Source organism: Procambarus clarkii, chromosome 67, assembly GCF_040958095.1.
Source record: "Procambarus clarkii isolate CNS0578487 chromosome 67, FALCON_Pclarkii_2.0, whole genome shotgun sequence".
NCBI lineage: Eukaryota > Metazoa > Arthropoda > Malacostraca > Decapoda > Cambaridae > Procambarus > Procambarus clarkii.
The window spans coordinates 8,665,000-8,679,389 of record NC_091216.1 but is presented as its reverse complement, the minus strand read 5'-3'; the positions used below and the strand labels follow the sequence as shown (position 1 = coordinate 8,679,389).

At 49.2% G+C, this 14,390-nt stretch overlaps 1 protein-coding gene across 3 annotated transcripts in view; it reads right to left on the bottom strand.

Annotated features, from left to right (window-relative positions):
- The window catches only part of LOC123767772 (osteoclast-stimulating factor 1), a 202,839-nt gene that overhangs the window by 40,268 nt on the left and 148,181 nt on the right, over positions 1-14,390 (bottom strand). For all 3 annotated transcript variants that reach the window (XM_045757820.2, XM_069310330.1, XM_045757819.2), the window contains exon 4: positions 11,368-11,481. In XM_045757820.2, the coding sequence (XP_045613776.1) occupies positions 11,368-11,481 (114 nt within the window). The remainder of the gene's footprint in view (positions 1-11,367; positions 11,482-14,390) is intronic.

Sequence of the window (14,390 nt, the reverse complement as noted above, 5' to 3'; positions counted from 1 at the left end):
GGGAAGGGCAGGAGCAAACAAGCACTCGTTGAGGTACTCAAAGTCGCCCCCCAGGAAAACATGCAGCACCGTCAAAGCCTCCCGCCACTCAAGGGCGCGGGAATGGCAGAAGGAGTGCCAGGCCTCCAAGGTAAAGACAGGACAGTCCATCAGCCAGGACGACTCCAGAACCTCGTAACGGAGCCAGAAAGGGAACGAAGTCCCAAACCTGAAAGCCGAGGGATCCATTGCCGAGCCATAATTCGGGTCGCGCAGGAGGTTTGCGGCAAGGGCCGCCCGCACCGCAGCCGGTTGGATGCGATAAGCTGAAAACCTCCGGAAAGATGGAACCGAAGCACCCGGGAAAACACGGAACTGAACCAGGGGAGGGGCAGACACCAAGTACAACTCGTACGCAGAGGGGGGGAAAAGAGAACCCCATCCTTTGTAACAGTAAGTCCCGCTCAGAGGGCAGAAAAACCCAGGTGGAATCCAGCGGAGCCCAAGGCCCCCAAGTCAGCCCCTCCCCAGCCCCAAGGTTCTCCTCCACAGGACCCGGGGCCGAGTCCTCCCCCCAAGTATCGACCCCACCAGACAAGGCCGGCGCAGCCGTAGAAGCCGGACAGAAGGGGGCCCCCACGCTTCAGGACATAGTGGCTTTGACCGGGGGAGTAGACTCGAATGCCTCCGTTGCCACACCGGAAGGGGCATCCCCCGAGGCTGCCCGAGTCTCAACACCAACTAACCCCAGCCCCGGCTCAGAAACCCTCAGACGTTTCGGGGCCGGAAGCAGGGGAGGGAGACCAGAACGAACAACTGGAGGGAAAGGACGAGAAGGTGCAGACTGAACCAGGGTCGAGGCGACCCCTACCCACAAGGCCAGGTCCGTATTAGCAAAACGGGGCAGCCGCGGGGCATCCGGGTGAGCAACCAACCAAGCACGTTGCAACAAGCGAAACCTAGAATGCAACGCCTGCGCAGCCTGAACCCGAAGATGATCATCCGCAGATTGGGTAAATTGAGTCATTAGCAAGCAGCAAAACTCACAGGACTCCAGGTCGAAAGTGTCACCAACCCAACAGGCAGCGTGACGGAGGCAAAAACAGTGAGGGTCGTCCTAAGACAAGGGGACCGAACAACCCTCAAACTCGCATGAAGCGAGGGGGGGACTCTAGGGTCGCATCCATCGGACCCACGCGTCCCTTAGAGGATTCCTAGGGCCCTGAGCGTTTACTATAAGAGCACTCGCGCCCAGGTAAGCCCAGGCAGGGTACATGAGTGGCAAGTAAGGCAGAACCCCTAACAAGGCAAAAACAAAAGAAAAACAAAACCCTGTAAGAGGACAACGTACCCCAAGGAACAGAGCCGGCAACTGTGAAAGGTGACAAGCTGCACAGCACCTTGCACCCCTCACCAGTGCAAAAACTGCCTCTTACCCCAAGGTAAATGAGGGAAACAAAACACCCAAGCACCCAAAGGGCGGCCAAAAAACCGAGCAGTTAAAAGGACCCACAGAGGCAGATCCCAAGGAACCTGTGGAAGGTAACCCCAAGCTCCAAGGACAGTACTTACAGGGCACCAAGAGAAGGGAATCCTGGGTGCATGCAGCCCAAGTACTGAAGAATAAATCCTGGCTCTCGCACTCCTGGAGAACAGCCCCCACACACAAGGCACAGCGCCACAAAAGTCTGGAGTCAGAGCACACAACCGCTGCCTATAGCATCAGCCTCAAGAACTGGGGTGTGGAACGCCGGTGCAGGAGGTCTGGGGCTCCCCCTTCCCCCTTCCGGGGAGGGGTCAAAAACAAGGTCGTCACCTGTCGCTGTGCAGACAGGTGACAGTCATACTAGTTTTGGTTTGGGGAGTTCTATCCACTTGTTTGGCTTTTGGTTGCAATTTTCACCAGAATAGGGGTTTGTTTTGGGACGCTTACCTTTCTGGGTGCCTTACCCGGTCGATGGCAGACATAGAACGCTTCCAACCACCCGGGGATTTCTATAGGCCATTGCTCCTTTTGCCTCTCTAGAGGAGGGCCAGGATCTGGCTCGTGGTCTCCGGTAGGCCCATAAGAACTCTATACACATGACTGATGCCAAAGTCTGACATTAGCATATCAGCCTAGTAAGCTAGTAAGCTCCGGGGAGCTGTAGGAGCTCCTCCCAGAAAAGTATTGTTGGAGTATGTTGGCAAGTGGCTGACTGGCTGGTGAGTAAAGGCCACTCTTCCTTGTTTTTTGACTCACAATACCAACTTAGTGGTGCGTAATGGTCAACAAAACATGCAGATACGTATATATAACATGTGTATATAGTGTAATAACAGCAAAACTTTGTTATTGTTTTATGAACATAATTGAATTACTAATATGAACACAATAATTTTGAGTACAGCGATGGTTCACACATTTTATTATATAAATATATCACAATACACACTACTGAATAATATTACTGCAAAAAAACAAAGAAAAAATCAGAGACATTGAAATAATTAGGTAATAATATCTTTGTGGCAACCCTCGCCTGACAGCTTGGGCGGAGCAGACCTCATCTGGCGACTGCTCAGTCAACGCCTCTTTTTTACTTCCCCGCCCTATTGCGCCCAAAATATGCCACCTACGTTTTTTTTTTTTTTTCCCGTGATCAGGGAACACAAATGAACACTTTTATATGACGAAAGAATTTTTTGGATTTTTTTTTGTTGCGCTTGTGGGTGTTGAAGGCAAAATGGCCCTTAGCGGCCCAAGGGTTAAGCTGCACATAACACACATAGGCGATGGGAGTAACGTGCCCCGCCATGTGCTCATCATACATGGGCGATGTAGGGTGACACGCACAATTCAAATGTCCAGCTGTATTAAGGGGTCACCCATAGGCTGGCCAGGGGAGATTATAAACAGATGCCATCTGTAAAAAAATTACGTGTAGGTCCGCTTTGTGTTGAGGGGCCTCAGTTACCGACGAAAGACAACGGCGAGTGCACATTGTTCCAGCGTCCGACCGACAGCAATGCAATACTGAACTGTTTGACGTGGTTGATGAACCTGATAATGACAACTCATACATAGACAAACACTACACACAGCCTGACGATGTTGATACCACGGACAGTGAGAATGAACATGTGGGTGCCACAAGGATGAGGAGGCTTACAGGCTCACCACTGCCTATTCGTCCATACTCAACACCACTTCGAGCCCAACCACATAGTTTTTGTGCTACTTTGCAAGATTATGTTGTTTTGGTAGACGAGTCTGAGGTAGGTGAATCATTCTCTGGTTTTAGTGATTTAGAATCAGAGAGTAGTTTTGCCAACCCTGCTGCCAGTGGTGTTACCAAGCGAAGTTTTGTCGCGTCAGCACCTGGCCCAGCCTAGCACCGCCGCATGGCACCGCATGGCATCACCAATGAGAAGCAAAGCCCCACATCTACAAGTATATATCCCTTATCGTCCCTTTCTGCCCCTACTGTTGCTAGACCTGCTTCAGCTTCTCATCCACGGATTCCTCGCCGTGGTGCCCCTGTTGTCTCTCGGAAGACAGCAGGTGTGTTTGTGTGGAGTGATGGGGGACGATTTTGTTCCAGAAATTCCCTCCTTTGGCGATAAAGATGTTGGTATTACAGGTCTTTTCCCTGATCTTGGTGACGAAATGAGTGAAATGTACTTCTTCACTGCATATTTTGATGAGCTGCTCATGGAACATATTGTTCAGCAAATGAACAAATACACGGCTGATCTCATTGAAGGTGAGGAGTTATCTGATTTTTCATGATTACAGTGTTGGAAAGATACGACTGTAGGTGAATTGTATGTATTTTTGGCAGTGTGTATGTTGATGAAACATTGTTTCAAACATGTAATAAACCATTATTGGAGCAAAGACCAGACTGTTCCAACACCATTGTTCAGGAAATACTGTATATGTCTCGAGACCGATTTTTGCTACCCCTCAGGTGTCTTCATTTTGCAAGTGATGAAGACGAAATGCAGGATGAAAGGCTTTGCAAGGTGAGGTGCGTTCTGAATGAACTTGTTGAAAAGTTCAGAAATTTCTATTTACCAGCTCAGAAGCTGGTGATTGATGAATTCCTTGTGCTTTTCAAAGGACGTGCTGCTTCAAGCAGTATATTCCCTCCAAATCCCACCGATTTAGACTGAACTTCTTTGTAGTCTGACTGTAAATCAGGATTGGTGTTACGCTTGATAATGTACAGTATTCGGGTACAAATGAAGACGTTCCTGGTAATGATAATCATGGCTTCTTAAGTACTGTGGTGAAGTCCCTGCTTGTACCATACCTGAACAAGGGCCACATATTATACACAGACAACTATTATACCAGTCCCTTGCTAACTAGGTTCTTGCTTAATAATAGACTGTGCCACTGGAGTGTGTGTGGCACAGTAAAGGCAAAATGAAGGGAAAATGCCTGTGTTTGACACTGTTAAGCAGGTTGGTGATTGTGAGCTAAGAAAAACTGGTGGAATGCTTTTAGCCCAGGAGAAAGACAGGCGTGAATTGAACATGTTGTTCACAATTCACACTGGTACAATGCTGGACAGAGGCAAGGTGAACAGCACAACAAAACAAATAATTTATAAGCCAGATAGTGTGATGGACTACAACATCAACCTGCATTTGGTCGATAAATGTGCTATGATGGTGGGGAGGCAGTAGTGTGTGTTCGTAAAACAGTAAAGTGGACTAAGAAAATGTTTTTTCCACCTTATTGACGTAACAGCGTGTAGTGTGTAACAGGTAACATGCGGCCAGGACCCTGTTCAACCTCCAAAAACCCCGTACCCGAATTGTCAGCCTAAGACATGTTACCAAAGACGGCAGCAAACGCAGCAAACTTACGAATGCCATGGGTACGAAGATAGACTGCAGGCTGGCTGGACTGAATAACACTGTAGATGACCTGGGAGACCCAAACCCTGGAACAGGGAAGAAGGGAAACCGGGTCAACCCAAAGCACATCCCCGGCCACCGAGGCCGTGGTGAGCAGGTAACGGTGAAGAGCTGCCATCGGATACAACACATGATGCACCCCTGGCTGAACCAACCAAGCATCAATAACCCAATGACCACTCCGGAAAGCAGCAGTCTCATTCTTTGCCAGAAAAGAAGAAGATGGCAGCAAACGAACAAATCTACCACCAGGACCAAAAGAGCAGAAGCCTCTGTGTCGGAGAAGAGCATGAAGCTCCCCAATCCGACCCCCAGAGGCCAATGCCAACAAGAACCTTTGCAAAACAATCCTGAACCAAAGAGGCCACAACAACCAAGGAGAAGAGAGAAAAAGAGAGCACCCGGTCCAACCACCAGGATGGCTCAGGCAGTGCATGAGCAGGCCAGAGATGAAACAACACACGAGACAGCTTGCAGAATAGAGCAGAAGCAACATCTACCTGGAATGCAAGCTGAAACAGCTCCGCCAATGCCACATGATATGAGGTGAAAGTACTCGGCATAAGATGACGGTCCTGAAACAACCAGGAAAGAAATGACAAGACAATCCAAACCAAAATAGAAGAGAATTTATGGAGAGACAAGAAATAATGGAAGGACCGCCAGGAAACGTCATACTGCCGCCGAGACGAAGCACGCAGGTGGGATACCATCAACAAAGCCACCTGCTCACTACACAAATGATGATAAACCTGCGTTAGAAAGACCAGACGCAAAGACTTGTGAAGATCGAACCATCTATGTAACGAACTGGCCCAGCCTGCTGAAAGAGGCAGAGCCGCAGGAAGACCCCTGGTTAGGACACCGAGCAAGCAGCACCTGAAACCAAGGCTAGGCTGGCCACCAAGGGGGGCCAACAGGACTACTCTCCCTTTGTAAGTCTGCAAGCAAACTAGGACCTGGAGCAATAGCAGAACCAGGGGGGGGGAAAGAGGTACGGGTAACCCCACCTCGACCAGTAGTGGCTGAACACACCCCGACCCTGACGGCCTCGCAGTCGAGGAAGGGCGCAACATATATCGGAAGATGCCGCGACCACACTGACGTGAAGAGGTCCACTCCTGAGAGCCCGTACGTCCGGCAGAGCCAACTGAATGAGTCGGCATTGACCGTCCATTCCGTGGAGAGGGGAATGAACTGAGACAGGCCATCCGCCAGGATATTGGACACACCCCAAACATGCAATGCCAGGAGAGCCAAACCCCGAGAACTCAGAAGTCACCCAAAGAGACCAGCCCCAAAAAGCCAAAGATTGCATTGAACCCCCCCAAGGTTCAGGCAATGAACCACTGGGGAGCAGTCTGAATGGAGCCAGATCGTCGATCTGCGAGCGACCTGAACCCTCTGAAGTGACATCCAAACATCCGCGAACTCCCACACCGTGCTGTGTGCCCAACGGAAAGTCAGACCCCACCGCCCCTGGCTAGCCTGGTGAGCACTGGTCACAAAGCCCCAGCCATGAGACGACGCGTCCGTGAACACATCAAGTGAGGGGTTGGGTAGGCACCTAGGCACTGAACCTCGAGAAACCCGAAGAGAAAGCCGGCAACGCAGCAGCCGACGAATAGGCACCCGGAGGCCGAACCCAGTGATAGCAAGAGAGGCGAAAGGGATGGCCCTGAGGGAACCATAACTGCCGATGAAGCCACACCTGACCCAGCAGGTAGACCACCACCACGGCAAAGTTTAGACTCCCGCACAAACCCTCGAGCAACTGCCTCGTGACCCGGGAGATCCCCAGAAATAAGTGAAGGCAGGACTGCAGCCGCAGCAGATCCTCTAGAGGGAGAGACAAGGAAGCAGTCTGAGAATCCCAAAAAGACCAAACCTGAGAGGGACACAGATGGGACTTCATCCAGTTCATCAGCAACCCGAATATGGTGAGCTGGGAAAGAACAAATTCCCTGGTGAGCAGAAATGCAGACTGGTTGGGAGCTCATACTAGCCGGTCATCGAGGTAGGCAAGAACCCGAACCCCTGAGAGAGGCAGATGGGCCACCACGACCCGGGGTAAGCTGTGTGAACACACAAGATGCCAGATTCAGGCATCTTCCCTGCATTCCGAAGGGAAGGCAACGAAAGCGGTAAGCCTGACGCCCCACCACAAACCCGAGCCAGTCCCAGAACCCCGAATGAATCAGGATGTGCCAATACGCATGCTTGAGGTCCATGGACACCATCCAAGTGCCCGGCTCCAAGAGAAGATGGAACTGGGGGAGAGTAGTTATCCGAAAGGAGGGGCAAAAGACCCGTGGATTCAGACAGGATTCGTGCAGTCCTGTTTTGGAACCAGAAACCGGCAGAAAACCCACCTGAGGGACGAGGATGTTTCGACCACTCCCAAGCGAACCCATTCCAAGATGAATTGACAGAGACCAATACAGGAGGCCAGTCCCGAACGCCCTGAAGGAGAAGGAGCCACCCAATGCCACCACAGGCTGCAAAAAACGACCCAAAACACCCACAAATTGTGGAACAAGACGTGGGCAAACAGTGCGAACCTCCTCCCCATCGCCCTGTAAATGGGACGAACCGCAAAAGGGCCGACGCCCCTTACACGAAGTTGACTGATGAGCAGAGCGATCACCGCACCGACCAGTCGTTGGTTCAGAACCTGGCACCACTGGCCTACCACAATGAGGGGAATCGCGAGCCCTGGCACAACCCTTCCGGGAAGACCCCTTCCAACCCCCCCCCCCCTCCTCTGAGAACCAACAAGTCAGACATGGGACGACAACTCGAAGAAGCCATTTGCGGATACTGCATCACCGAAGACTTTGCAAACAGAAGAGGACAAAAAGGCATAAAAACCTAAGTGCCAGGGCCCAAGCAGATCCCACAGATTGAGCGAGCACCGCCTGCTGGCATGTGAAACGAGAAGCAAAGAACGGAGACACCACCTCCCACAAGATCGGCGTAAACAGATTTAATAGGGCAACCGATGCCCGTACCGGCGAGACCAGCGTATCAGACCCAGGATCGGCCCCGAGTGCCTCTACATCCTTCTTAAGCCAGTCCGAAGACAGCTCAAGAAGGGAAAAGAAATGCAAGACTGAAGACAAATGGCCACGGGCGCACAAGTCCTCAGCAATCAGGGCAGCCGAAAGAGAGAACCTGCACATGAAGCTGTTCCTGGCCAACATCCTGCAGAAGAGCAGGGGCGAACAAACATGCATCCTGGTGTGTGCCTGGAGGCCGAACCCAGTGATAGCAAGAGAGGAGGAAAGGACGTTCCCGAAGGAACCAGAATTATATCGAGAATTATATCAGTACCAGAATTATATAAGAACCAGAATTATATCGAGGCGTTCAAACTCATCCCCAGGTAAACCTGTACCACAGCTTTACCTCACGCCACTCAAGCATGTGGGACTGACATGCCAAGCCCCCAACGAAAAGATAGAGCAGTCTCCCAAACATGATGACTACGGCTGTACGGAGTGCGTTACTTACTGGGTGTGTTACAACTCCCGTAATGCACCCAGTAAGGAAAGGAAGAACCAAACGCGAAAGAAGCATGATCCATTATTGAGGCGTACTCTGGGTCTCGTAGAAAGTAAGCTGCAATGGCCACCCGCACCATGAGGCGGGATGTTGGAGGCCGAAAACCTTGGGAAAGAAGGGACCGAAGGACCCAAGGGAACCCAGAACCGAACCCGGGGAGGGGTTGACGCAATTTCAAATTCATACATAGAAGTTGGGGGGGGGGGGGTAGAAGAAAAACCCACTCCCTGCAACGACAAGCCCCGCTCAGAGGGTATCAAAACACAAGCAAGGTCAAAACCCAAACCCCCCCCCAAGTCAGCCCCCCCCCTTCCAAGTCAGCCCCTCCCCTACCCCAGGAATCACGATCCTGGGTTGAACCGTCCTACAAACCTTCTGCCAACCCCCCCCCCCCAAAAAAAAAATAGAAACCGCTGGAAAAGCTGGAATAAGCTGGAGGAATTGGCTCGAATGCCTCTGTTCCCACATCGGATGGGCATCCCCCAAAATTGCCCAAGTTTTACCACCAGGCAAACCCTGCCCCAACTGTGAAACCCTCTGATGCTTCGGAGCCGGAAGAAGGGGAGAACAGGTCGAACACCAGCAGGAGAAGGATAGGAAGGCGCAGACAGAACCAAAGTCGAGGCGACTAACACCCTCAAGTCTGGGTCCCAATAACCAAAACAATGCATCCTCGGAGCATCCAGGTGGGCAACCAACCTAGCACACTGCAGCATCCTATAACACGCATACAAAGCCGAAGCTGCCTGCACTCGAATATCATTATCAGTGGACTGGGTGAAGTGGAGAACATGCAAGGAACTCCATACGCAAGACTCAGGGTCAGAGGTGTCACCCTGAGACAAGGAAACAGAGCAACCTTCAAACGCGCATGAAGTGAAATGGAACACAGAGGACGCATCCATCCAACCACTGAAATTGAAATTGAAATTAGTTTATTGAGGTAAATTACACACAAAGGGATGAGGTAGCTCAAGCTATTCTCACCCTGTTCAGTACATTGTGTTAATACATACATACATACATACACATCACACACAATAAACATATTACCAAACATTCTGAGAGATAAACATATACATTTCCTCCTTTACACAAGTAGTATGGCATCAGATGTACACACACAAATACTTTTATGACCTAGATATACTGTATAGACAATTTGCAAGAGATATGCAGATATTTCAACAAAAGATTACAGTCTTGGTGCAAAATTCTTACATCTCTCATGAATATCATCAACCTTTCCGTTGTGACACATCCAGGCTATTTGTTCGGGAGCCTCAGTGGGGTTTTCCGGGGCCCTTAGTTGTTCTGCTAAGAGAAGCCCAGGCAAGGTATTGCTAACCGGCGCTCAAAAACTAACAAGCAAACTGCTAAAGCTGAACCCCAGCGACGTATACACACACAGGGACCTAGCAGAGGACCACCAAGAACACATTAATAGAGGGGTGAACATACCAAGGGCAGACCCCCTACCGGGCGAAAAAGAAAAGAAAAACTCTGCACGAGTACAATGTCACAGGTAGAACAGAACCGGTTGCTGTTATAAGGTGAAAACTAGCTGCACAGTACCTTGCGCCTCTACCAGTGATGAAACTACCTCCTACCCAAGGGCACATGAAACACACCAGCTGACTCCAAGGGCGGGCAATCACCAAGCAGCAAAAGACCACGGCGAAGATAGAACCTAAGTAACTTGTGGAAGAGAACCTCAAGCCACAAGGGCAGTACTAACAGGGCATCTAGGGAAGGTAACCCTAGTCACGTGTAGCTCGAGTACTGAAGAAATTACTCCTGGCTCACACACCCGAAAGGGACAGGACCACACCCCAAGGCACAGCACCGAGACAATTCTGAAGCCAGAGTCGCACGACCGCCAAGGTCTCACATCAACCAAGAATTGAAGGGTGGATAGCCGGCACGGGGGTCTGGGGCTCCCCCTTTTCCCCTTCTGGGAAGAGTGGGGAGCTGCACAGAAGGCGGCACGGTGATGGTTGTGACATCATGCTAGTTTGCTCGTTTTTTGTTGGGGGAGTTCTGTCCAATAGTTCAGCTTTCGGTAGCAATTTTTTAACCAGATAGGGTTTGTTTTGGGGCACCTACCTTTCTGGGTGCCTGACCCGGTTGATGGCAGACATAGAATGCTTCCAACCACACGGGAGTTTCAATAGGCCATTGTTCCTCATACCTCTCTGAGGGGGCCAGGTTCTGGCTCGTGGTCCCTGGTAGGCCTAAAACTCCATTTGCTTGACTGATGCCAGGAGTTTAATACATACATATGAGCCTAGATAGCTCCGGGAAATCGAAGGGGCTCACCCCAGAAAAACTAGGAAACTGTAGCCAGAGTAAACCAATGATTGCCAGGCACAAACATGAGGGGGAAGGTGGAGCTAATGACCTAGGAGTTAGTTGGACAATATTTTGGTTGTTTGTTTTCTTTGTAGGGATGTTTTTTTGATAATTTGAGGGTAGAAGTCACATTCTTCGATCAGGTCGTAGTCAGTTTTGATTTGCCTACCTTTCTGGATGCTTTTTCTGGTCGATGGCAAGGTGATAAACTTTAAATGTAAAGTGTTCATGGGCCCATTGCTCCCTGCGCCTCTGTGAGGAGGGGGGGACCAGATTCTGGCTTGTGGTTCCCGGCAGGTATACAAGAACTCTGCGACTGATGACTCCAAACAGTGTGGCACTTAATCAAAATACTAGCTTCTGAGAGCCAATGGGACTCCCCACAGAAATATAAGAGTGGTTACTGTAGGATATACATAGAAGCTGAATGGTTTAGCTAATAATAATAAAAAATCTACTGTGATTTCCTGCATTCTTATGATCTTATGATGATGAAAACATCACGCATGTAATACCCCTTCTATCCTAAAGTACATAAGGCATCAACACAATAGAACACACCTGTGGTAGTTGTACATTTTGTAGGATCTCCGACACCTCAACATATTTATTTGAAATTGCTAAAGTTGATGCATTTTCATTATAGTTGTTGAGAGCATTTAAATCCAAGCGACACTGGAAAAAAAAGAGAGAGCTTATTATTAAATTACTATTAAACACATTTATAACTAAGAGCATCAAGTTACAACACTGGGTAGCCAACAACAGAATCATTGAATTGATTCAGATTCAGAATCAGAATTTTGTATACTATGTTAAGTGCCTTTGCAAGTTCAAGCCTTTGCAAGTCCAATGACATTAATCATGACATTCGAGCCTACACTGTTAAGCAGACAGTAAGTCACAATAATGTGTTTGAAAATTAGGTACCCAACCCACACCTCTGAAAACAATGGAAGTGATGATATTTCAGTCTGTCCTTTACCAATATCAAGTCATGTAAAGAAAGTGGTAGCAGAAGTCAATATGTAATAGAATGTGCATACGTTATAGTGTAAACTTAGGCGATGTAGGTGGTGGGACTAGCGCTCCTAATTTAGTGTGAGATATGCAAGGTGAGGGGACAGTGGTACTACAGCAAAGTGGCAGATTTATAATATGAAGTGTTCAAGCTGTGCTAGAGCAACAATCTAACAACAGTAGTGCTTTGAGTGGCTGTAGGAGGCCTACTGTTTTAAAGGAAGTCAACCATTGGTGAAGCACTGCCATCAATACTGATAGTGCCAGTCAATAGTTAAGAAAACAAATATATGATTAATGACTGCTCATAAGTCTCATAAGTGAAAGCAATGCTCAAGAATCATTAGTACGAAGAGAATTTTGTCAACCAACAGTGCCTCCCAGACAGCTAGTGAGGAGGCCACCCCCCACCATATCAAAACAAAACTGAATATGCAGTATCTTACAGCTAAATGAAATAGATTATTGTACTTTTTAAATTTATAATGTGGTTACCTTGGTTACCTTGAGGTTACCTTGAGATGATTTCGGGCTTAACATCCCAGTGGCCCGGTCATTGACCAGGCCTCCTAGTTGCTGGACTGGTCAACCAGGCTGTTGGACACGGCTGCTCACAGCCTGGTTGGTCAGGTATCCTTTGGAGGTGCCTGTCAAGTTCTCTCTTGAACACTGTGAGGGGTCGGCCAGGTATGCAGCTTACGCGTAGTGGAAGCGTTTTGAACAGTCTCCGAGGAATGATGTTGATAGAGTTCTCTCTCAGAGTACTTATTACACCTCTGCTTTTCAACAGGGGTATTTTGCACATCCTGCTATACCTTCTGGTCTCATGTGGTGTTATTTCTGTGTGCAGGTTTGGGACCAGCCCCGCTACTGTTTTCCATGTGTAAATTATTATGTATCTCTCCCACCTGCGCTCAAGAGAATACAGATTTAGGCACTTTAGTCAGTCCCAATAGTTTGGATGTTTTACTGAGTGGATTCTAGAAGTAAAGGATCTCTGCATGCTCTCCAAATCAGCAAGTAAGTAATTATCAAAAGAAGGCACGAAGCCAGAGAGGCTACGTAGCACCTTCAAAAGTGCGGGATATTCAAAAGGTGCTGAATATCACTAAGGATGTCAATACGAGAACAAAAGTGCATAAGGCAAACATCATCAAAGGTATCTGATTCCCCAAAGATACTATCGAGGGACAGGTGATCGCGAGGGACAGTCGGGAAGCACGACGCATGCACATCCTAGAAGTCAGGACTCTCAACAAGGATATGCATGACTGTAAGAGGGACAATGCAATTCAGACAATAAGGAGTAGGGGCAGTGCTCCATTAAGTGTCCGTGAGTTAAGCGGGTATGGCCAATACGTAACCTCGCCAGATACATTACCAGCAGTGGGAAACTGCTGGTAACAGTGGTCGGAGGAAGGCCATGGGAACACACTACCCTTAAGAGCACTCAGGAAGGAGGAGAGGGGCCAGGCTTACGCTTCTGACGTAGAGAGACAGGCGTACCATCAGTAATATACTGGGCGACCACCTCGACAGTTTCAACAGAAGGAGAACGGGAATGGGCAACATGACGAGTACTGGGAGGAGGATGGACAATGGCCTGAACAGACAGGTGGCGAGGAGGACCAAGCAACAGAGGGAAAGGATTGAGAAGGAGAGAGGCGAGAAGGAGGGCACAGGAAAAGAAGAAGATCGGGAAGGAAGTAAGGAAACACCAGATGGAGAACCAGGAGGAGGACCCTCTGAGTCTCCATTCTCCACAACACAAAGGAGCAGACGGAGCTGATGAGGTGGTGGTGGAGGTGTCAGGGTCCAAGGCCTCGAAACAGTTGTGAAACGGAGAAAGTGCGTGAGGGCGAGAAGAAGGGGGCATGCAACACACACGATAATAAGACATGCCTGAGAAAGTGGAAGAGGGCGAGAAGGGGCATGCAACACACACGATAATAAGACATGCCAGAGAAAGTGGAAGACGGCAAACCTGGCGCCTAGCCTCAGGAAAAGACAAATCATCACGATGCTTCAAATTGAGGATTAATACCTCAAATTTGAAATGCACACATGCACGGGAGAAGGCAGGATGGGTATCACCGCAACTGATGCAGAGAGTTTGGGAAGAAGGGCATTCCATCTTAGAATGACCCGAGGTTCCACACAAGGGGCAGACACACACCTCACTTGTGCACCTAAAGGGAACCATGCCCAAATCTCCAGCACCTGCTGTAGAGGCAAGGAGAGGGGATGTACTCCTGAACAGGGCATCTAGCACCAGCAAGAATGACTGAAGAGGGAAGGGACCTACCATCAAACGTGACCTTCACAATGTAAAAAGGCTGACGGCGACGACCACAAGGGGACCAAGTGAAGGTATCCACCTGGAGGATAGAATGGCCTTGGGCCTCAAGGGTATACTTAATATCCTCATGGTAGTCCTTAACCCCTAAGGTGCTCTGGGATATTTGGCTTTCAACACCCACAGGTAAAAAAAAAGTCTTATAAAAGTGTTAATTTGTGTTCCCTGATCACAACAATCTTGCTATTATCACAATACTCCTGCTATT